Genomic DNA, 25,277 nt, shown 5'->3' with positions numbered 1-25,277 from the left:
CCCGTATTTCACACCCATCTCCCACCCCCTCCCGTTTTGTTATTTCTCCAGGGAAACTCCCATAATTTGTATGGCCCAAACCTTGTTATGAATAATCACAACAATATATTATTTCAAGACTGTCCAGTTGCCAGATTTTGTATAAAACGCATTGTACTCGCACAATCGCATCATACAAATTTCAACCCATTTGTGACTTCAACCTGGCATCCTACAACCAAGTTGCGCTTTTGATATCTGCGCAGGTAGTAGACGTGGGAAGTTGAATCAAGCATCACTAGCTGGTAGAAATGGGAGGAGGAGACTCAGGTGGTGCTCCGGTGAAAAAAAACAAACAAAATATACATGTAAATTTAACAACAGCTGGAAGAATTTAATTTCATATCTCGAAACCATATCGACAATGCCCACGTCTTTTACAAAGTTTGTCACACTGATTTTAATATCGGACATGGTGGGAAAAAAAAAATTACGTTACTCAGCACAATCGCACAGTGGAGGCACAGAAGCATTTCCTTTCATGTAAGAAACTCTAAGCCATACTCATGCAACACATACTGTAAACAAACAATGTTAATGTAATGTACAATGTTACAATGTAATGTTAATGTTCAATGCAGCTGCGGCTCGTATGGGCTGCAAAATATTTATCCATTCAATCAATGTTAAATACATGACATGCATGTTCCACAGTGCTACATGCACAACAGTGTTTCTGTTTAAGTAATTAAATTTGTAATAATAATAAAATTATTTATATAATATATTTCTACATTAACATGCAGAAATGCAGTACAACCGCATACAAGACTTAGCCATGAATAACAGAATTGACCAGGTTTATACTTGGTGAACTAACAAGATAAATGAGATGCAGCTGAAAGCAGTGAGTGCTGATGAGTCCGGGCAATGGATTATGGGGAATGAAGTCCACGATAGAGTGGCAATAGTCTGGGATAGAGTGCCCTCTGGTGGCTATCAAGTGCACTCCAGGTGGTAATCGTAACAGATGCGTTGCTCATTTTGGCAGCTTTTTTTTTTTTTTTTTTTTTAAAGCAACAACAATTGAATGTTGTTGTATTAATACAAAATATCAATCCAAGTGGCATTTGTACAATAAATATTTTGGTAGTAGCCTTTATCTGGTTAAAATTAATATATCTGGTTCCTATTGTTTAACTTATAACTGGCTTATAAATGGCTTTAGGTTTTGTTATCTAATGCAGAGGTTTTCAATCTTTTAGATGCCATGGAGCCCCAAATATGATCATCCTGGTGCGAGAGCCCCCATCCTAAAATTTAAAAGGCAGTTATATATTTTCATGTATAAAGACCAAATTTATACTGTGAAAATTAATATAAAAAATATGCATAAAATAGTATTTGGAAAATATTTTGTTTCTATTTTGTTACATTATTACATTTTTCTACTCGCTATATTACTCTGCTGTACTGTAGATGTATGAATTATTTATTTATTTTAAATCAATTAAAGTTTATTTTAATAAAGTGTGAGTATTTTATTCAGTATTTATTTAGTTTAGTCTTATTTTTTATTTGTAAACTGTTTTTCTTTAGACTTTTCCACGGATCTCCCCAGCAAGCCCTTGCTGCCTCCTTGGGGTCCCCGTACCCCACATTGGAAACCGCTGATCTACTGCAATGAAATTCATACATTTTTAAGTGCATCTCAGATGTCTACATAGGTTTTGGGTACATCAGAGTACCATTCTATTACCTTCTAATATCAATGATATAGAAGAAGATATCAAGTTACACCTGTTCGTGCAAGCGCTGTCCTCACGGGTCATTCATAGCGGACTTCTATCACTGAGAGAGAGGCGGGCCTTGCATAAATGTAAATTGTAGTTAAACCTATTTGATCTGATTGGCCAAGAGGCATGTTCGGAATGTATTATGTTAATTTAACCCCGCCCACTATACGCGCATCCGCCCCTCTCTGCGCTACCATCCTCAGAAGCCGTTGACGGCTCTAATAGTGACGGATCGACCCCCCGCAATATTATTTTATTTTTCCTTTTTCATTTGTTTTGTGGAAAAAAGAAAAAGGAGTACAAGTAAGCCTCACTGCACACATCCGTCCTCAGCAATCCCTCTCAGATCTCTTCAACTCATAATCCTGTTTTGTGCTTTTGTAAGAGGTTGTGCTAACGGTAGCTAGTGCACGATTATTGCTAATAACTCCACGATACAACCTCGAGACAAGTCGGGACAAGACCAGGTTAGTAGCTGTGTCTAATGACCAATAGAGTGCATAAAGTAGGTCTTATTTTAGAGGTGTTTGTGATCGTAGTGTTGTGGTCCAGCTGTCCTGCTTTTCATCGGTCGGTTAGCAACGTTAGCATGCTATCAGCATAGCTTGTGTGTCACACATCCTGGTGAAGCTGTACCATATATATCGTTTTTTTTAAATAATGTGCCTGCGAGGTTTTCATTGAGACCGATTTAGTAAGTTTTATTTTCACGTTGAGTTGTAGTAGTACGCATTGGTTGAAGAAAATATATAAGACTTGCATCGACTGAGACTGCATGTCTGACAAGTGCATTGTTTTGGTTTAGAAACAAGGATACAGTTAACTTGTTTGGTCAAACATATATTAAATCGCACTTTAATATCCCAGAACTCGGCTTCTAGACGAAGCCTCTGTTGTTAAATCGTCACAAATCCCGATGCTAATGTGCTTGTAGCTCTGGCCTCACTTTACCGCCGCCATTTTGTTTTGTTCTCGCCATCAAATCCTTTAGTCAAACCCGCAGCATCAATAATACGAATAATTTATTTCCCTGTTTTGCATTTATCGCTTTTTCCTACTTATCTAATCCATGCCTAGATTAATGCACATGTTTGGAGTGATATGTAATCATGAAGTTTTGTATATTGTGAAATATATAGGTCTGCTCCCTCCTTCCAACACGAAACATGGAGGCCGCGGTTACAAGCAGCTAGTTAACCAGTCAAAACAGACAATTCACCGGGTTTATAATACACCGGACACCGCTTTTTATATCAGATACCGGACTTTTAGTATAGTTAGATGAACAACCGAAGTGTTTTTGTGGAAAGCTATTCTGTGCCCTTACGACCGGTTGGCAAAGCCTGTAAAATAATCTACGCAGCTCCTGTTCGCCAGCGTTGCTTCATGTTGCGTAGAGATTATTTTACAGGCTTTGCCAAATGGCCATCGCTGCTATTCCTAATCTGCATCTGATGTGAAGTACACTGCGCTGGTGTTGTTGTGTTAAACAGAGAAGCAGGACTGTGCTTTTTACTAATGGATTGTGCTCTTTAAATTCATGTTGGTGAGGATTGTTTTTGGACATCCTTTAAGATGCTGTTTTAGTTGTCCTTTGCAAAAATTACCACCATATTACTAGGCATGTTGTTACTATTGTAAAATCATACAAATCACATATGGGCTAACGCAAACGTTATAAGAATAATTTATGACGATGATATCGAGAGTGGTGGCTAATGCCAAATAACTTATTTTGGCGAAACCTGTGGTTATGGTATTTTTTTGTAAGGGATGTTAATGTACGTTGTATGATTGAATTGTGTGTTGGCTTGTAATCATTATATATAATGTTGAATGTCACACTGTAGAAGAAACCCTGTAAATGGGCCAGAACTTTAAGTCCAAAGTATAATTCGGTTTTACATGTGCATACCTTAGAGAAGGGGTTTTCAATCTTCCAAATTTTACGGACCCCCCAAATATATTCATCCTCATGCGAGGAACCTCATCCTAAAATTTTAAAAGGTGGCTATATATTTATAAAGGCCCAATTTATACTGTGGAAAAAATATTATAAATGTCTCAGTTAATGTTACATTGCGTTTTTCTATTCTTTCTAGTACTGTACTGTTGTATTATTTAAATCAAAATATATTTTTTATTTTAATTAAATTTAAAAATTATTTATTTTAATCAAATTTATTTGTTTATTTAATTAGCTTAATTTTATTTAAAATGAATTTATTTAAACTATTTTTATATTTTGCTTTTCTCTAAACTTTTCCACGGGCCCCCGGGGTCCTCTGTCTCCAGTTTGAAAATCTCTGTACTAGGGTATGTGAACATAAATTTCATCATTAGTATAGTATGCACGTACTGTACCCACACAGTCTGATTTTTCCAACTGTGTGTACTTATTGCTTTTATTTTTTCACTAATTGGTTTTTCTACAAGGTGGACCTACTGTTTTACAATCAAAAAAGAAATGGAAGAGACGGAACAATGGCAAAACATCAGGGACCACAAGACACCTGTGTTAACAAGTGCTTGTATGAGGTGGTTTAGAGATACCCGGAGCCCACTCTAGTTTAAACCAGCGGTCGACCGATATTGAATTTTTGATGGCCGAAGCCCATATCTTAGAGAGCAGGGTGGGTGATGACACGTGTGTGTGTGTGTGTGTGTGTGTGTGTGTATAATATAAAAATATATATATATATATATATATATATATAACAAATTTAAAGATGGTAAAAACACATGCATAACAATTGCTGTAATTAAATGTATATTTAATTTTACTTAATATTTACTAAATTAGAAATAATTTTAAAATTATACTTTATATACTTTAGATGGCAACTTCTTGATTCTGTAATTCTATTACAGTATTTTCCACAAATAAAGAAATTGTAAAAAAAAAAAAAAAAAAAAAAAAAAAATTAGGGATGCACCGATCCGATGTTTAGTATTGGTTTTGGCTTTGATACTGCGTTTTTTTTTTTTTTCTTCTTCTTCTTTTTTTTCTATCGGGCAGACAGGACCCGATCCAAATCTAATAATGTGCATACTGACAGTTGTTACTGTTAAAGCTACAATATGTGAGATTTTTGCAGTAAAATATCCAAAAACCACTAGGCCAGTGTTATATATTTTGTTCAGTTGAGTACTTACAATATCCCAAATGTTTCATAATAAATGCAGCATAATAAAAGTTCCTCTGCTCGCGAGGCGTCGCATTCGTCTCTCATTAGCAATTGCTTCAGCGGCCTCGTTCAGCTCCAACATCACTCGGCCCTGCGCTGCTTCATACTACAGTAATGTTAATAATCTCATCCATGAATATGATTTCTGCTCGAGTTCCGTCCCGGTTCTTTTCCACTGGCTGTGAGGTGAAGACCACATTTCCCAAGATTCTGCGCTCAAACTCTGCGTCATCAAGCTACGTCTTTGTTTTGAATAGGCGACCTTTAGCGGTGAAAAATTTACATATTGTAGCTTTGAGCTCCACAGAAGGCAAAAAACACATTATAAAGCACCATTAAGAAGTTTTTGTGTTCTATATTCCTTGTCTTTCGAAGCCATTCGATAGTTTGATGCGAGGGACGGATGAATATTTACATCGCTACATTAAAAGTTTATGGAAACTCTTGCTCTGCTGTGGCAGTCAGTCATTCTCCGTTCAGCATTCATACAGCACGTCATATTCTGTTACGGCAGTCAGCACTGTAAAACCCTCTCCAAGATGATTCAGTGTTCTCATTATTATACTTGACCTGTAGACAAAGGTCTGAGGATTTGCATAAAAAGACTTTATCTTGCCGGAGATTATTGCTGTTTCCGAATTATGTGATATTCTCTATCCAGGTGTCTGTTAGATCACAACACTGGAGTGGAGAGGACCATGAATTGGCATCACGTGCACAATGATAAGAATTTATAACTGTGAAGAAATAGCCTAAGATGAATACACTTCTGAGTAGATATACAGTAATGCACTAGGAGCTATGCGTGCCGGTCATTCAATTCTCTTTCACTTGCCCCTTTAAAAAATCCATTTGTCCCAGACAAGCTCCAGGGAGTTAATAAAGGCCTTCTGAATTAAAACGATGGATTTTTGTGAGGAAAAATATCCATATTTAAAACTTTATAAACTTAAATAACTAGCTTCCGGCAGACGACCATTCTCATCGATTTGTGGCGGAAGAGTAACCCCTGACCCAACGCATGACGCAGGAATGAACCCGGAAGTGCAGAGGATAGAGCAAAACAAAACACCGGTCACAAATTAGAAGTTTAGGATTTCAGTATAAGAGAAGAAGAGCTTGAGTTTGTTGCACAACCCTATTTGTTTAAACCGCGAGAGGCGTCTAAGCTTATGATACTCTTACATCCTACATCATACATCACGTCGGGGGTTACTCTTGTGGTACAAGTCGACTTGCGCTATATGTGTACGGTCGTCTGCCGGAATTGCTGTTTTCTAATTGAATATATTTTAAAATGTAATATATTCCTGTGATGGCAAAACTGAATTATCAGCAGTCATTACTCTAGTCTTCAGTGTCACATAATCCTTCAGAAATCATTCTGAAACACTGATATGGTGCTCAGGTAACTTCAGGTAAATTTCTTTTTATTATTTTTGAAGACAGTTGTGCTGCCTAACATTTTTTGTGGAAATCGTGATACTTTTTCAGGATTCTTTGAATAGAATGAACAACAATTCATTCTATGAACAGCATTTATTTGCATTTATTACATTTTATTAAATTGATTTAAAGTATTTATTAAATAGTGTGTTTTGTAACATTATAAATGTGTTCTGTCACTTTTGATCAATTTAATGCATCATTGATCTCTTTTTTTTTTTAAAAAAAAATCTTACCACAAACGTTTGAGTGGCATCACTTTTTTCACAAAAATGGTAAGCAGCAAAAACTGTTTTCAACATTGATAATAATAAATGTTTCTTGATCAGCAAATCATATTAGGATGGTTTCTGAAGGATCATGTGACACTGAAGACTGGAGTGATGATGCTGAAAATACAGCTTTGCCACCACAGGAATAAATTACATTTTTAAATGTATTAAAGTAGGAAACAATTATTTTAAATGGTAATAATATTTAACAATATTACTGTTTTTACTGTATTTTTGATTAAATAAATGCCACCGTGGTGAACATAAGACTTCTTTTAAAAAACATTATTTTTTTTTATTTTTTTTAATGTTTCCAAATTTTTGACTGGTACTGTAGGCAATTTCAGTTTATATCATGTTCATTTATGTGGTTTTGACAAACAAAAATTGTTCAGTGTTTGACACAAGACTCTTATTATTATTAATATTATAACATAGGGAGGAAAAACATCTTGATTTAGATTTAGATTTTAGTTTTAGCTGCAGTTAATGATTTTAAAATCATTTTAGATTCTCATTTTAAGAGAGTAGTTGAGTGGATGTTACTGGCTAGCAGTAAGACAGTCATGGTGTTGCTATGGATGAAACCTCTAGCAAGACAGAAACGGAGGAACAACATTTATAATGCATCACCATGGTAACCAGTCACAACTGCCTTTTCCAAGCATTTTGAATATGTGCTAAAGTCATTAATGGCTTTTATTGATAAATCAGACTTGGTAAGCAGTTGTCTTAAGTCGAGTGTAGTGAAAGTCTTTCTGTAGAGAAAGAAACATAGTTTGGATGAGAAAGTTAGTTTTGTTTACGGTTAGAATTGAATACTGTTATAATGTCTACATGTTGCTTGTCTGATTAACTTGTGCGAATGTCCATCGTGTCTAGCGTAAACATGGGTCATATGCTGTAAGATCTGTTTTGTTGATATTTGATAATATGGGATACTCCAATATCTTGGTTGATTTGAAGTAGTTAAGAATGATACCTTTTTTACACAAGGGACTTGTGTAAAAAAAACTGTAGGCTTGTCTCGTGTGCTGTATTGTGATCTACAAAATGCAGCAAATTAACAGTAAATGTCATGGCTTCAAAGTTATTCATTGATTCATTATTAGATTTTAACTCAGTTTGTGTACAGTTTAGCTAAACCCATCTGTCACAAAACAGATCATAGCCAAATAAAGGCTTATTGAAAGTATATTCTGCATTCAGTATGAGTTAAGCTAATGATTACTGAATAACTTTGAATCCCTCCCAAGATTTTCCCTCAAAATTTGTGTTTACAGGGCAATGCAGTAAAATGTTACATTTAGTAGTGGGAATCAGCAGAGACCTTGTGATATTTAAAACTGATCATATTGCATTCCTTATTTACTTGTTTCTCTTTCATCTGCATTGAATTTAGTTGCTCAGTGCAGTTGTTTATTTCGTTCTGAGTGTGAATTTGGTTGAACAGAAAAATTGTAGTTATTTAACAAAATTTCAGACTTAAAGGAACACTCCACTTTTTTTGAAAAAAGGCTCATTTTCCAACTCCCCTAGAGTTAAACAGTTGAGTTTTACCGTTTTCGAATCCATTTAGCCGATCTCCGGGTCTGGCGGTACCACTTTTAGCATAGCTTAGCATAGTTCATTGAATCTGATTAGACCGTTAGCATCTCGCTCAAAAATGACCAAAGAGTTGTGATATTTTTCCTATTTAAAACGTGACTCTTCTGTAGTTACATCGTGTACTAAGACCGAAGGAAAATGAAAAGTTGTGATTTTTCTAGGCCGATATGGATAGGAACTATACTCTCATTCTTGCGTAATAATCAAGGAACTTTGCTGCCGTACCATGGGTGCAGCAGGCGCGATGATATTACGCAGTGTCTCTCACAAATGTCTCCATGGTTGCAAGCCACGCTCCCTATGCAAGCAGGGGGTCACAGGCGCTGCGTAATATCATTGCACCTGCTGCACCCATGGTACGGCAGCAAAGTTCCTTGATTATTACGCAAGAATGAGAGTATAGTTCCTAGCCATATCGGCCTAGAAAATCGCAACTTCTCATTTTCCGTCGGTCTTAGTACACGATGTAACTATAGAAGAATCAAGTTTTAAATAGGAAAAATATCAACTCTTTAGTCATTTGAGCGAGATGCTAGCGGTCTAATCAGATTCAATGAACTATGCTAAGCTATGCTAAAAGTGGTACCGCCAGACCCGGAGATCGGCTGAATGGATTCGAAAACGGTAAAACTCAACTGTTTAACTCTAGGGGAGTTGGAAAATGAACCTATTTTCAAAAAAAGTGGAGTGTTCCTTTAAGGCCTGTTCACTCCAAGGGCGATAACTATAACCATAAAGTTTTAATAATTGTTCTAATTCTATGAGAATAGGAAAAGTCACACCACAACAATACTGAACGATAGTGATGAATCATTTTCAGAATGATTTTTTTTCCAACTGATGAATGATAAAAACATTGACATCCAATCAGAATCCACTCGACTTTTAAAGGCCCACTGAAGTGTCTTGAAACACTCAGCATTATTCAGTGTGTTGACGTAATTTCCACTGAAACAGGAAGACAGGGCAGGACATATCAAACAGCTCCTCCCCTTTTTTTTTTAAAATAGCGTTAAGTTTATAACAGCTAGACCAGAGCCGTTAAGCTCGGTAAAATCGCAGTTTTCTCCTAATCTCTAACCATCTCTCCTCCTAATCTCCTCCATATCGCTTTAAAATATAGCATTCTGTGCAGAATTCAAATGGGTCCGAATCGTTTTGTGGTCTGTTCCGACTCGCAGATATGTGGGACCGGAGCAGACTGTGCGCATTGTGGCGGTTCACGTGACACTAACGTGAAACCAGACTTCATTTACCCCACTGGATATTTACAAGTCTTAATCGTTCCCTGTCCCCTATATAGTCCACTATGTGCCATTCACCATGTAGAAAATAATAAATGTGCGAACAAGTGACTTTCAGCCACAGCTTCAGCGTCTATTTATAGTGTAGGGGGTGGGATGCTTTAGATTCTAGAGAGCATTTGATTGGACAGAAAATCTGATGAGAAGCTGAAGTGCAGCGTGGTGTCATCAAAATCATTGATCCATATTGGTGGAAGTGAGAGACTGTAAATTCTAAACGCTTATATCTTCTAAATGTGAATTTTGTCATTGTTTTGGAGCACACTAGCTTATAAATAACAGTAAGGCTAACATATTTACATAACTTCAACTTTAAGAGCATTTAAAGTGGCAGATGACAAAACTGCAGAATACATTTATAATAAATAGGCCTAGAACATTATAAGCTGCTGGTGTGATGCTTATATAGTTATCTTTTAAAGTTATCATTCTTTGTGTGAATGGCATTTGTTCTTCGTGTTCAATCTCCTTTTATTCTCATAAATATTCATGTGAAAAATTAAAACATTGATTCTTGGCTTCAGAATATCCATATACCCATGTAAATCTGATAAATCTGGAAACTTTTGTATGGTATGTGGAAGGATACAAGAAAAGGACTAAGCTACATAGAGAAATCCACCCATAGAAATTACATTAGTCGTTTTTCAACACAGCTCGCAGGCCAGAGTTGGCTTTCATTTGGCCCACAATGCCATATTACAAGAGGGGGTGAAATGCATTGAAATGTCGAGAATATAAATTAATAAATGTTTTTTAGATATAATGCAATATCAGTTGTTCGATTAAGTTTGGTGCTAAACTCTGCAGGAAAGTGGAACTTGAGGGCCAGAGTTAAGAAAGCCTTGTCTAAAGGGGTTCTAATACTAGCCCATTACAGTGATGTCTGTCATGCCTACACTTGGCTGTTCAGTTCAGCATTCATTTTGATCCTGAAAACACAGTAACGCTTGAAAGGGAACACCCTTCGCCTCAGCATTATGTTCTCCCTTTTCACTCTCTCTTTCGCTCTTTCTCTTTCAGTCTCAGGACTCACCATACTCAATGAGCGTACAGCGCAATGTCAGAGCGCTCTGGGCAAACGGCAAAGGGGAAGGATGGCAAAACCAAGTATGCGTCTCTCAACCTGTTTGATACCTACAAAGGAAAGAGCCTTGAAGCACAGAAGCCAGTTGGTGAGTTTGCATTGAGTAAAAGCTTTTAGGATTTGTTGTCACAAACATTTTGTTGTTTAAACTAATTCATCTCTATCTGTTTGTATATGGAGGATCTGGGGTTTAACTGAGGTCAACATTATAAAAAAAAAAAAAGGACCCACACAGACGTTTCTGTGTGTATATATGATAGGACGATTATTATTATTATTTTTTTATCAAATGAAATGGCTGTGGAAATGAAGTTCATGTGGAGTGTCCTCATATTCTGAAAACACTTGTTTGAGTATATGTCTGGTAGATGAAACTTTGTCGCTTCTTCACACAGAGACATGCAGGACATGAAGCCTTCATATCTTCTTTTGACTTGTTCATCCAAATTTTGCCAAATTCCATACATTCCGTGTTATACTGTAAATGCCATTTTTATAACTGGATTATGCAATTCTGTCCACGTTGTCTGCATCATAAGTTTCCACTGTTGGACAATTCACGTCTAAGCAAGAGGTGGCTGCTGCTGTGCTGATAAGACTGATGGAGCTCATCTGTTTTTGCCTCAACAGTGCAATACAGCTGTTGCTTATTAAGACAATACAGTCATTTACAGTGTGCAATCTAAGAACATAATCTGCCTGGCCTTTCTGAAACAAAGCAGCCTCATGTTCATTGATTTCTAGGTTTATTAAATCACACTCTGGATGGCCCTAGCATTATTTAAACAGTTTCCAGTTGTGTTCCCTGCTTATGTTTTATTCAGTAGCTGAACTACCAACTCTAAGCAGCTGTCCCTGTTTTCACAAATAAAGTTCTCCCAGCGGTTCAGGCTGCTTTGCTCCAGGAAACAAATAGGGGATTGTTTTTCATAGTCTGAAACCACCAACGACTGCTCTGTGCATTGTTCAACCTATTTTGCATGGGCCAAGTCTGTCATGAGAGTGTTAAAGTTGGATTATTTTTTTTTTTTTACCTCAAGTCAATTTTGAGTCAACCACTTGAAACAAATCCTTATAAGATAGTTTTGCTCCTTTCACTGGCCAGCCAAGCATTGCTAAGCCATAATGGATGAAGGAGTTTGTTCTCGCACATGCAGCAGTCTCTCCCGCTCAGTCAGGCTATGTCCCTCAAGATGGTGATGGGTTTCTGCACTTGTTTATTTACCTTTTCCCGTTCCACTTTTACTTTCAGTTGCCCCTCGTCATGGCTTACAGTCTCTTGGTAAAGTTGCCTCTGCACGGCGCATGCCCCCCCCTGCCAACTTGCCTAGTTTGAAGGCGGAGAACAAAGGTAACGACCCCAACGTCTCGCTCGTTCCCAAAGACGGCACAGGATGGGCAAGCAAGCAGGAACAAGCAGACCCAAAGAGGTGAGGGATGTTCACCTTTCTGAAGGAGCTACATTGCCTCATGATATTGTTTGTGTGATTTCAAAATAACATTAAAACCCCTACCAACACCATTGTCATCAATATAACAGTCTGCACTTTGAAAAAGTGCCCAACAATGCTACAATTTACTGACAGTGTGCTCATATGGTACTTTTTTTTTTTTTTTTTTTTTTTTTTTACTATGGACCACCCAGATTGTTAAATCAGTTTTTTGTTGAGATAAATCAAATAACGTCTGGTTTTGATTGGACTGTTTAAAAACATAATTATCTTCAGAAACCTTCCACCCTCTGCTGTCTGTAAATACAGTCTGATTGGGTACATGCCCATGCTTGCCAACTAACGCTTGTTGTTTTGGTTCTAATCTTTCCTGTAGTACCGATGTATTGTCAGCAGCGCAGCCGGAGTCGCAGCAGCCTGTGGCCTCACAGACGTCTGTGCCGAGCGTGCCGAGAACACCTCCAGCTCAAGAGGTGCCTTCACACAAACATGAATAATCTTAAATATTATGAATGCTATTCAACATCTAAAGTCTGAGTTAATCATGTCTGTACCTTACAGCTGTAGTTGAAGAGTCCATTTGCAAAAACAGATAACTCTATTTGTGAGAATTAATAAAACAATTTTTTTTATTGTGCATTCCAAGTAATATCAATCAAACTGCAGTTGGCTTGTTTTGATTAAGTAATAATAACTCCAAAAAATACAGGTAACTTACAAAATTAAAGTTCATTGAAAGTATGTTTTTTTTATATATATATATATAAGTTTGTTTCTTAGCAAAAGCAGATAACTCCAACAGTCGTTTTTGGCAAAAGCAGATAACTTCACATTTCAGTTAAACAAAACCAAGTAATTTCTTTGTATTTGCATTTAAAACACACTCAAACACACGTGTGCACACAAACGCAAAAGGACAAACAAGGGTTCAGCATGTTAGACGTGTATGTTGTACAAGGGCTTGCAGGAGTCGAAATTATAAATCCTCGATCACTTTTAGTCCACTTTGACGAAACTTCCCACAGTAAGTGCGTCTTTTTGAAGTGACTAGAAGCCTTGTCACCTGACCTGAATACTGCGCGCTGATTCGCTAAAACGGACTTATCGGTTTCTGTATACAAACAACAAGGGCGCTTGTCAGCTTCTGCTGTAAAACGTGAACTCGTGATGCCTTGACGGTGGACAATACTGGCTTTTCTGACAAAACGGATTTATGGTTCAGAACATGTTATATGTGGAGAATAACGCACAGCAGTTAGTTAATTTTTTTTGTTGTTTTTTTTTTTAAAGTGGCGTTTATCGGTTTTTGTAAACCGATCTTCAGTTGTTGTATGACAAGACATACCACATCTTTAAATCAATACACTTTTTGGCACTTTTTTTTTTGTGTTATTCTGGGACATTGTTTGGTACTTGACACTTTTTTGAATGTCTCTTAGGCCCCGACTCAAGCTCTAGCCGTAGGACCAAGGTCCTGGGCACCGGCCAGTGTTACACTTGGAGTACAAGGAGATGGTAAGATACAGTGCCAGGAACATGCATGTTGATAACATGGAGCACACAGAGTACAGTGTTTGAAACTCTACTAAAAATTATGAGCTTAACGGTTACCTATATTGAACTAAAGTATTACTTTATCTTGTTTGAAATTTTTTTTTTTTTTTTAAATCAGCAGTATATGAGTTATGAGGTTAACAATGAGGAAATTTAAATTAGGATGATGCCAAAATTGAAATCGAACATTGGTTGAATTACACTAATTACAACTAATAACTAAAAACATGATTTTGACTTCTGTCTTTTACTGTAGTTGTGATGTTTGGCATTTTTTAAATATCGGCGGGACTTTTATTTTGATGGTGCTGAGAATGGCAGCTCCTGAACACACAGCACTCACGTTCTCCGTCTTCATTAGTTATAGTCTCTGTTTAACAGTTTTGTCTAATACGTTGCTAGATAGAACTGTTAAACAAAGAAAGTAAATTGTATAGGAAAAAGTATTATAGCGTTTGCTTTTATATTTTTAGTAACAGAAAGGCAAACACTATAATACTTTCCCATTTACCGTTAGCATTCAGCGAATACACATTTATATAATTTAAACAAATCTTTGAATATCTAATAAATATTTAATTTCACAAACCTTGAAGACTTAGTCGAGTCCACCTGTCAGATATTCTGAAGTGCGCATTTTAAGCCAATTGAATTGAATGCGGACAGCAGAGTTCTTCACTGGAGACGCTGGAGACGCACAATTGACAAACTTTAAACCCTTGATTTCAAACTATGCTGCGCTATATGCGCCCACTTCGTCATATTCATGCCATTTTTACTGTGATTAGTTTTACAATTGTAGTTTTAAAATTAGTTTTACCTTGTCTTTATTTGTGCACACTGGGAATGATATTTTTACAAACAATAACTGAGTGCCCTCTTGGTTACAGTGTTTACTTTCTTTTTATTCATATTTTTTCAAACAAATTCTTTATTTGTGAAAAATACTGTAATATGATTACAGAATCAAGAAGTTGCCATCTAAAGAAAGCCTGTTTAATTTTATTTAAAGATTTATTTTTTAATTAATTTTCAAATTATTTATTTATAATTTTTTAAAAATATAATTATTTGAATTAATATAGTATATATATATATAATATATATATATATATATATATATATATATATATATATATATATATATATATATATATATATATATATATATATATATATATATATATAATCGGCTTTATATCGGCCATCGGCCACCATGCTCTCTAAGATATCGGCATCAGCTATCAAAAAATAAATAAATAAAATCAGTCAACCACTAATTTACTCACCCTTACTTTTTTACTCACCCATATGACATCCCTTCATCTTTGGAACAGAAAAAATACATTTTTTAAAAATGTTGTAATTTATTTTCTCCCTGCAGTTAAAAAATGGGGACTAACGTCTTCAAGTCTCAAAGGGATGCAGAATTAATATAAAAGTATAACATGTACAAGTCGTATGTACTACTTTTACAATACTTTGACTCTTTTGCATCCTTTTTGAAGCTGTATTCATAGTTTGTGTGTGGAACAGATTTAAAAATATAGTATGTAAATGACTGCAGGATTTACTTATTGGATGAAGCATTTCTGTAAAGAAAATGATTTATATAAAATGAATGAAGGAATATTAAGAAATGTAAAGTTATAATTGGTCAAGTCCAAAATGTCAGTGGACCCTTGCTGTAAAATTTGCTCTTAAACTTTGTTATATTTGAAACATTAGAAGTGTTGTTTGTAATGAAAGACATTCTTCGTACATCAAGGATATTCAATTCCCTTTGCTCTCTTCACAGGTGGAAAGGGATCAAACCAACCGTCGCCATTCTCTCGCGAGGAATTTCCCACCCTGCAGGCGGCTGGAGACCAGGACAGAGCTGGCAAAGAACAGGCCACTGCAGATCAGTGGTATGGGCCAGGACCAAGCCTCCGCCCCCAGAGTAAGCATAAGTGCCCCGTTCTCCTTTCAGTAACTGTTTTGGTGATTTGTGTCTTGGAGCATGTGGTATTCATATAACGTCTGTTATCTTCTGATGCTTCTGATTCGTGTTTGTTCACACATTCAGCGGACTTTCAATAAACAATGCTTTCTGTTCTAGACGTTACGAGTTGGCGGGATGGTGGGGGCCGGGCATTGGCACCCACCCTGGCTGGGGAGGCAGTTGCGGAGGGCGGTGCTGGGGGAAACATGGTGATGGAGGGTGCTGCTGGGGCCCCTCCCATCCCACAGCAGAATGCATCCTCTCATGGGCCGCCTAGAGCTCCCTCAACCAGCAACCCCGCACTTCCCCTCCCCCAGCCACCTATTGGCCCGCAGTTCCAGGCTTACAGAGGGATCATGCCTCCCTTCGTGAGTTTGAACATTTTCATCTTGACTCATCTCTTTAGAGAATGTCAAAGTGTCTAAATTTTTAATTGATTGATTGATTTGTTCAATGCATTCATAGCCTTTCTGTTCTGGCTGCATCTTTATCTCTAGATGTATCCACCATACCTGCCCTTTCCACCCCCCTATGGTCCACAGGGACCTTACAGGTACCCACCCCCAAATGAGGCCCCTAGGTAAGACCATTTGCGCTCAACTGAGTAGAAATACTACTAATACTCACTTTCAGAGTCATCTAGTTGACTTCCTTAACCTTCTTCTGACTTCTTGCCAGGTTTTCTCGTTCCCAGGGTGGAGTAGGGCCAGATGGGCGGCCACCTGGAGGCCCCCGGGGTGAAGTGGTAAAACGCCCATCCATCCTCAAACAGGATGACCTGAAGGAGCTGGATGAGCTGGACCATGATGGAGATGAGGGCTGGGCTGGTAAGAGGAAAGCTTTCAGTTCATCTGAGACATTAGAGTGTAGTAGGCCATAACAGCTAACACTGTATGCGATTGAATGTTATAAAGAAAATTCTTTTGATTTAATGTTATGTAATGTTATGTAATACTGCATAATTGGGTAACTTTATGAAACTGGTAACTTTGCATACAAGGAGACAGTGTTTTTTTAATTTTTTTATTATTGTTTAATAAATGACAGTTGCAGAATATTTTGGAACAAAAAGTAATATATATATTTTTTTTTCAGTATTGATTAAGAGGTACAACATATAACTACGCTGTATTAACCTTTTCTTGATCATTTTCTTTGTTCTCAGGAGCACAGGAGGAAATTGACTACTCCGCAAAGTTGAAGTTCAGCGATGATGAAGGAGAGGATGATGGGGAAGAAGAACGGACTGAAAACAAAAATGGAACCCGGTAAACATTTCCGAAATGTTTTCTTATCGGTTGATTAGTTTAACCGATCTTTTTTCACTGAAGTCATTTTTGAATATTTTATATTCTGCTGTAACAGAGAGTCAAGGGAGCAGCAGAGATCCCAAGATGGACCTGCACCTGTTTCACGTTCACGGGCATCCGACAGTGGAGGGGATTCGCGCCGCACCCCTCCTTCCAGTGCTGAAGATGGCTCCGCATCCCCCTCCAGCAAGCCAGGCTGGGCCGAGGAGAGTGGAAGCAGCTGGAGCAGCCAAGCAAATGCAGGACCTTATCAGGTATAAAACCCATCTCCCCATCCAGGTGCAAGCCTTCAGTGGTACCACTGGCCTTTGCCAAATAATGTGCAGTCACTGTGAGGACAGGAACATGCTTGTGGTGTTTCCTGGATGACTCGCTGATTGATACATGTACCCCTATGCAGGGGCGTAGGCCTGGACTAGGTGGCCCAAGGGAGCAGCCCTCCCCCCCACCAGGTCCACTTCTTGGACAAGGGCCCAACTCCTACTACCGCCAGGTACATGGGGAAAGAGTCCAAGAAATAGGATGGAAGCGACATCAAGCACTAACAAAAGCATGTTGGTGTTAATGACGATGGTGGTTACATTGGTGAACTTTAATTACTAACCCGCCTTCTGTCAACAGGACCGGCCATCGAACCAGTCGCCAATCTCCGGCCCCATCCTGGCCCCCCAGAAGCCCAGTGGTGCCCAGGCACAGCAGCAGGCGGGGGCGATGCCTGGTGGGCCGACCCCTCCTCCCTCTGGCACCCTGCACCCCCAGCAACAGGGTGAGGATGAGGATGAGACATGGCGGCAACGAAGGAAGCAGTCGTCAACAGAGATCTCTGCTGCAGTAGAGCGTGCTCGTCGTCGACGTGAAGAGGAGGAGCGGAGGATGCAGGAGGAGCGCCGTGCTGCCTGTGCAGAGAAGCTCAAAAGACTTGATGAAAAACAACAGCAGCAACAGACTATGAAACCCAGCAGCCCCAGTGATGCTCCAGCCAACAGCCCTAGTCCTTCCTTATCTGCTTCTGCCTCGTCTCCTAATATCAGTCAGCCACCGTCACCCTGTGTGGACATTGAAGAACCTCCTCTATCATCCGCTCAGGGAAGCGGTGCAACATTAGGGTTGAATATTAATAACAGACAGAGGGCTGGCAGCAACAGCAGCCATGACTCCAACACTGGTTAGTTTTCTATGAATAGTACATTTCCTCATCTTTCTGACATGTGGTGGTCTTTTCTTGATGAATGTTTGTAGTAGAAGATGAGCAAACCATTTTAGTATGTGTTTATGATTTCCTTTTTTTATTCAGAGTCCCAGCAGGCTCTGCAGCCTCAAGCTACCCAGCATCCACAATCCCTGGATGTCCCAGTGCCTGGAGATGCCAAGGAGGAACCTGTGGTGGGCGGGCCACACATCCGCGGCACTAGAGGTGGAGATGACTCTGTGAAGTTGGTTGAAAGTGTTGGTGGAACAGGACGGCAGGGAAGTGGTCCACCTGGGCAGGGGTTTTCCAAGTATCAAAAATCGCTTCCTCCTCGTTTTCAGAGGCAACAGCAGGTTTGTTTTGTCCTGTATATTTTGTCTCCAAGTATGGAAAAAGTCCTATCCATTATATACAATGTTTGGAAATCACTCTCACAGTTTGTGTTTCAGTTGATGTATTATAAACATGTACCAGAAACAGTATGACCTATTTTAATTCTCATTAGATTCCCTGTTTTCATAGTTCATCATACCTGAGTATAAAAAAGCTCAGCTTTTAGTGTATTAAAGATAAAATAACTTTAACACACTAAACTCTGAGTTTCTTTATGGACTGAGATTAAAGTTTGACAAAAATAAAAAAAACGTTTAGTAAAAAACGTGGCTTGTATTGTTTGTGGGCAGGAGCAACTTCTTAAACAGCAGCAGCAGTGGCAGCAGCAGCAGCAACAGCAACATAACCAGGTTGCCCAAAATCAGCTCCAATCCCAGCCTCAGAATCAGCAGGGCCCCTCTCCTGGTACCACACCACAGTCTGGGCCTAAACAGCCAACCCTTTACCCCTCTGGCTCAATGGGACGCCCTCCACCTCTGCCTATGAACTTTGATCCCCGCTGGATGATAATGCCCTACATGGACCCCCGAATAATGCAGGGACGTCCCCCACCCATGGACTACTACCCTCCCAGCATGCATCCTTCTGGTTAGTAAAAAACCCAGATAAACTGAATATTAGACAGATGTCTTGTTGTCCAGAGATGATAAGGGCTTTTGTGTTTCAGGGTTGATAAGTCGAGAACGTTCTGATTCAGGTGGCTCTGGGTCAGATCCGTTTGATAGACAGCAGCATGGTGGACCCCCTCATCCTCATCGTGGCACACCTCCCATGGATCCCAAACTGGCTTGGGGACCAGATGTTTTTCCAGGGGGTACTGAGGGTCGAGGTCTAACCTCCCCCTTACGGCAGAAAACTGTCGAGGAAGAGGAGGCTGGCAAAGGTCAAAGGTAACAAAAAGCTATTTCAGACATTTTTATATTAAAAAATACTAAGTAATTGAATTAAACTAACCATTTTGATTTTAATTCTTTATTAATTAATTTTAATGTTGAATATGTTTGTAAACTGTTCCTTTATAGTATATTGTAAGACTTTTTTTATAAGCATGACATCTTTTTCTTTTCTAAATGTTTCTAGAAGTGACACTCCTCCAGTGCGTATGCGAGAAGGAGGTACGGCTCCCATTCAGCCACCTGGTGTGGCTCCCAGCTCTCCATCTGGCTCATCCAACCAAACCCCACCACCTCTGGGGATTCAAGTTGGGGGCCAGGGTGCTAGCCACCATGCCCATCATCAGCCCTTTATGGGTGGGCGAGGAGGTTACAGTAGCTACCCTGACAATGGATCCAGAATGGGCCCCCACCTGCAGCAAAGGGCCAGCAGTGGAGGGACACTGCATGGTTTTGGCCATCAGGAGAGTAGTCAACAGAGCCAAATCTGGGGGACTCCTCATCCCCATTATGACCGTAATGGTCGTTCTGATCACTCTGTCTTGGAGGCCAATTCGCATCTCCAACACCATGGTCCTCCCACTCACCCTCCTCATTTCACTCTTCATCCTCATAAGCAAGAGAATGGCAGGGAGCGAGAAAAAGGGGGGGAGCCAAAAAAGAGTGACCCTTCACCTCCTCTCCATCAGCCGTCCCTCTCCTCTTCCTGTTCATCGTCGTCATCATCTTCCTCAGCTAGAGAAGATGGCAGTGGAAAACAGTCTCTACATAATCAAGTCACACCACAGCATGAGCATGATACTGGATCCACTCATGCTTCAGGAAGGAAACAAGAGAAGATGGGAAATGTGCATAATCAGCCCCCACAGCATTCTGTGCAGCAGCATCACCCTAAAGCCAACCCTCGCAGTCGGGAGCACAAAACTGAGACGCACTGGGGTCCGAGGCCTGGTAGCAGTAGCGTGAGTGGGGGCTCAACCCATAACAGAAAGGCAGGCTCTGGAATGAGTGGAAATACTGAAGAACCTGCTAATCAGGGGTCTGAGAACAAATGCTTTACTCAATCAGATGGCATCACTGTCAAGCGGGCAGGTCCTATTAAGAGACCAGTGCTTAAAGAGATGAAAAGAGAGGGTGGTGAAGGAGGAGGAGAAAAGACCACTGGAGGCTCTGGTAAAGATAAAGAACAAGATGCTAGCCAGACCACAACCAAACAAGAACCAGCCTCTGGGGCTCAAGCCTCCTCAGCACCCAGTGGGAAAGATGATGCAGTCTCATCAAATAAACCCAGAACTGGTGGAAAGGAGCGAGGAAACACTGGGGGTACAGGTAAAGGATCCAAAAACGGAGAAAGCTCCATTCAGAATTCTGGCTATTCAGCTCCTCAGTCCAGGAGGGAAAGAGAGCTTTCTTCTGAAAGAGGAAGCACAACTTACCATGCATCCTCATCCAGAGGTAGCCGGTCCAACCGTGGCCGAGGAGAATTCTTCGGCCGAGGCCGAGGCTACAGAGGCACTTACACTGGCAGTGCAGGTGGTGGTAGCCGTGGGAAAGCAGGTGGCAGGAGCAGCAAGGACTATAGGTCAGCTGCCAACAGTGGCTACCACCATGCACCTTCTAATCAAGACTACAAGCGGGAGGCATCATCTGGCAGTGGTAAGCATGGACATGGGGGCTCTCAGCCAAATCCGGGACGTGCTAGGAATCGGAGTGAGACTCGAAGTGAAGGATCTGAATATGAAGAGGTGCCAAAGAGGAGGAGACAACGGGGATCTGAAACAGGCAGTGAGAGTGCTGGTAGTGACCTTGCTCACTCTGACAAGGAAGACCGCAAGCTGAACACCAAGACTGGCACCGTAGGAGAGAACCCTACAACAGGCCCTTCATCATCTTCAGCTCCAATCAGAAACTCCCAGACAAGAGTGTTCACTCCAAGGGGAGTGCCATCAAGGCGTGGCAGGGGTGGAGGTGGTGCTGGAGGGGGTCTCCATAGAAGTGGAGGCACTGCTGGAGTGTCTGGTGGACATAGATCTGGACCTGGCTCTGCTTCTCATGGCTGGTCTGTAAAATCTGCAACTGTGCGAAAGCAACAGACATCCTCACAGCCATCCCCTCCTAAAGATTCAGGCCGTGGTATGAATGGTGACAAGAAGAAAGCTGCAGAACTGAATCAGTCTCAGAGTCAAAGTACAAATCCCTCCACACCTAATCCCTCTGTGCCCACAGCTATCCAACAGGGGTCCACTGAGAATGGAAGTGTTGGAGCCCCTCTGCCCTCAAGTAATGTTCCTTTAAATTCCACTGGCGCTCCTACCCAGACTCTTCCTCTGTCTACCCCCGATGGACGAAGTTTCCCTAACAGGGGATTTGAGCGACCTCCTCGTCGTAGGCGCCATGGACGATCCCAGCATCAGCAGGACAAGCCTCCCAGATTCCGCAGACTTAAGCAAGAGCGAGAAAATGCAGCCCGTATAAATGGAAGCAGTGGAATTGAAGTCGTAGCTGGACAACAGCAACACACTGCTTCACCATTGCAGAATTCCCTGCAAGAAACCAACAGCACTCCCAATGCCTCGGCCCCAGCTGTTGCAAATGCAAACCACAGTGTATCTGCAACTTCTAACAATAATAATAATAGCAGCAACCTTGGGGGTGGAAACCAAAATTTCAATAGTCACCACCACCATCACTACCAGGGCAACTCCCAGTCGCACCCTCAGCACCATCACAACCATAACCCAGCTGGGGGTGCCAAATCTCCTGATGTCTCTAACCAGAACTCTGACCAGGCCAATGAGGAATGGGAAACTGCCTCAGAAAGCAGTGATTTCACAGAGTTTCGAGAAAGAGAGGGTGGAGGAGGAGGTAAATCCTATTCTTCGCATCATCATCATCACCACCATCACCATCCATCAGGAAGAGGTGGTGGAGGTGGAGGCGGCGGCGGCGGCGGCGGCGGTGGTGGTGAGAGAGAGATGACGGCTAAAGAATTGGCCACCAGCAAGAGAAGCTTCTCCAGTCAGCGCCCTGGAATGGAGAGGCAAAACAGAAGGGTGAATGCCGGTGGTGGTGGTGGAGGAAGAGGCCCCAGGGGTCCGCCCGGTGCTGGCGGGGCAGTGGGTGGAGCTGGTGCTGGCGGGGGCAATCGTGGTGAGAGGCGTGGCAACTGGCCCTCTCCTAAGAACAGGAAGTGATGCTTTTTCTTTTTTGGGGGGGGGGGGGTTCAAATACATCCCTCTATCTTTGGCCACTCTTTTATGTAAAACCTCTTCCCCCTTAACATGTTAACAGTTTATTATTGTAAAAGATTAGTTACCAAGACCATGTACACATTCTAGATCTTTTTGGTTTGTAGCTTTTTGTCCCTTAATTGGAAATTCACACTCTGTCCTTTCACACTCCCACAGATCCTAAACTACTCTCGAGATTTTACATACTACACCCCATTTTAAGTATTTCCTGACTGAAAATGCATTCAACCACATGACCCATTTATGTTTGCATATACAAGCACAATATTACATCAACCTGACAAACATGTGCTTAGTTTATGTATGCTGGGCACGTTTCATATATTTATGTAAGAACTGTGGCTTGAAGTATATATGAAAGGCTGAGGTTGATATTATGTACTTGTGTATTCACATCACATGTTGGATTTTGGAAGTTGCTCTTTTAATGAGAACAAATGTATCATAGATTTCTTTCCCCCTTTTTGTGTTTTGAATTTCTCTCCTGTTAATTTTCCATTTCAACCTCTCTTTAAAGGTGAGGATATATCTTTTTTTCTTCTGCAAAGCAGGTCATTAAAATGTATTTTTAAATAGAACCCCCTTCATTTTTGGTTCAATCTTGCATACTACTATGCTTGCCCCACTAAGTATTACACCACAGCTCACTTTTTTTTTTTTTTTTTTTTTTAATAAGAATATCACTGACATGCCCACTTTTTTCAGAACTACATGGTGTACTTTTCTTTGTTAAAGTCATAAGTCTTCTCTGCTCATTGCTTTGGGTTTTCAATTAGTTTCTTTAGCGGTTTTGGCCTCGGCATGGAATTGTAGTCTATTAGTGCACATTATACATGTTTATATTGTTGGACAGTGATCTTAAATGAAGGTTCTTCAAAAGTTCCTCTTCATAGATCACATTGTTTTAAGGCCGTTTCTGTTGTGAGCAAATCAAATGACTCTTAGCCTTAGTGTCAGATCCTCATTAATTTAGAAATTTTTTGTTGAGAACATACGTTACAGATTTTCTTTTGTCTTGCACTTATATTAAGCCAGTAAACTCCAAAACTCTCCTTTAGATTAAAGATTGTTTATTGTTTTTGTCTTTCTTTCTCCAAATTATTAGCTGTATATTGGGCATCTTATTTGACTAGGTGTCATACTGCAGTTCCAGGTTATTGAACATGAAAAGTATTGTGCTATTGTTATATTCACTTACCAGTGTAGAGGTCACACTTTGACCACCCTCTGCATTGTAAATGCCCTCTTTTTTTTTAAAAAAAGAAAAGAAACATACACAAGCTCTTCCTCGTGTGTATTCCCAAAGTCCCCCAAAACATGTATCAGAACATGAGCAAATGTCTTGCTCGCATCCTCAGACTGATCTTCAATTTACCAGTCATCTCATTGAGACACAAGTCAATGCCAAGGAGTCTGTGGCCCTTTTTTTGAGTAGTGTTACGAAAAAGAAAAAGACATTGGTTCAATGTGCAATATGCCTGACGTCAAACAAAACCTGCCCATCCAGGGAGCCTGAGCCCAGGTTAACAAGAAACCACAAATGCTTGTCGTCTAAATAGAAACGGATCAAAGCATTGTTCCCTCCTCGTTTTGACCAGCATCTGTATCCTAATGGTGTAAGTTGGGGTTTGTTTGTTTTCTGGGAATGCCTTGGTCTAATGAATAGCTTTGAAATAATATGTAGGGCTTTTGAATGAAATGTATGTGTGAGTAGGGCATTTAAAAAGTATGTGTGAATTTATATCTGATCTCTACGTGTAATGTGCTTTTTTGAGGCTAGAACACTTTGTGGAAGGCGAACGAGTCCCAATTGCCCACTTTTTCTGACACTATTAGGATGTTTATTTTATCTAGGATATTTTCATTATATACATTCAAGTGTGTGTATATGTTAATCCAAATGAAGTGCAGTGGAAAAAAAGTTAGATCAATATATATATATTTTTCCTATCTACTAAGGAAAAGAACTAAAATGGGTTTATTTTACTTTTCTTGCAGACATTTTACCAAGCATGGTTTCGTCCTCAGATGCAGCTTGGTCAGTCTATTCGTTGGAAGCCATTCTCTCATAGGCTTTCAGTGCTGTTTATCATCCCTCTTAAACTTAATCCGTTGATGTGGTCACATTATATGTACCAATATTTGAATAAAAATGAATAGAAATGTGTATTCCTTGAAATACTCAGAGATTGTATTATACTTCTAACTATACCAAGGTACCTGAAGTTGTTACTGCTGTCCTAGCATCTATGGCTTATTATTGGAACCTTGATATACACACATGTATGTATATTGGTATGCATCTGAGTTTGTCTGCCCCAACTTACATTCCCACACACAGTTGTTGCCATTTTTAAGTTCAAGGGAGCAATGTACAAGCAGAGAAGTGTCTTATTATAATAAAAAATATACAGAGAAAACGTTAAATAAAAATCTTTTGTTTTAATGGAAGATCTGTGGTTTGACTTCATTTCACCAACACAGTGTCATTTACTCCTGGTTTCACAGACTAGGCTTAAGCTAGTCCTAGACTAAAAAGCATGTTTGAGCTGTTTTAACTGAAAGCAACTTG

The 25,277-nt window shown here is 39.9% G+C and overlaps 1 protein-coding gene across 4 annotated transcripts; it reads left to right on the top strand.

The window, feature by feature from the left end:
• Positions 1 to 1,920: 1,920 nt before the first annotated feature.
• Positions 1,921 to 25,156, top strand: prrc2a (proline-rich coiled-coil 2A). Of its 4 annotated transcripts, XR_007926365.1 has the most exons (18): positions 1,964 to 2,242; positions 10,617 to 10,768; positions 11,933 to 12,110; positions 12,508 to 12,604; positions 13,571 to 13,646; positions 15,484 to 15,627; positions 15,787 to 16,037; positions 16,167 to 16,249; positions 16,348 to 16,496; positions 16,835 to 16,937; positions 17,035 to 17,233; positions 17,380 to 17,472; positions 17,601 to 18,144; positions 18,274 to 18,521; positions 18,852 to 19,149; positions 19,229 to 19,451; positions 19,642 to 24,321; positions 24,704 to 25,156. XR_007926365.1 is itself a non-coding variant. In XM_051871894.1 (17 exons), exons 2-17 carry the CDS (start codon positions 10,654 to 10,656, stop codon positions 22,646 to 22,648), a joined length of 5,808 nt encoding a protein of 1,935 aa, XP_051727854.1. In that variant the 5' UTR covers positions 1,921 to 2,078; positions 10,617 to 10,653; the 3' UTR covers positions 22,649 to 25,156. The 4 variants fall into 4 exon arrangements, 3 of the variants coding, with proteins under 3 accessions (XP_051727854.1, XP_051727853.1, XP_051727855.1); XM_051871894.1 differs by having other exon boundaries at positions 1,921 to 2,078; positions 19,642 to 25,156; XM_051871893.1 differs by having other exon boundaries at positions 19,642 to 25,156.
• The last annotated feature ends 121 nt before the right edge of the window (positions 25,157 to 25,277 follow it).

The sequence above is a fragment of the Ctenopharyngodon idella genome, chromosome 19 (assembly GCF_019924925.1).
Source record: "Ctenopharyngodon idella isolate HZGC_01 chromosome 19, HZGC01, whole genome shotgun sequence".
NCBI lineage: Eukaryota > Metazoa > Chordata > Actinopteri > Cypriniformes > Xenocyprididae > Ctenopharyngodon > Ctenopharyngodon idella.
This window is presented reverse-complemented; position numbering and strand designations above follow the sequence as displayed.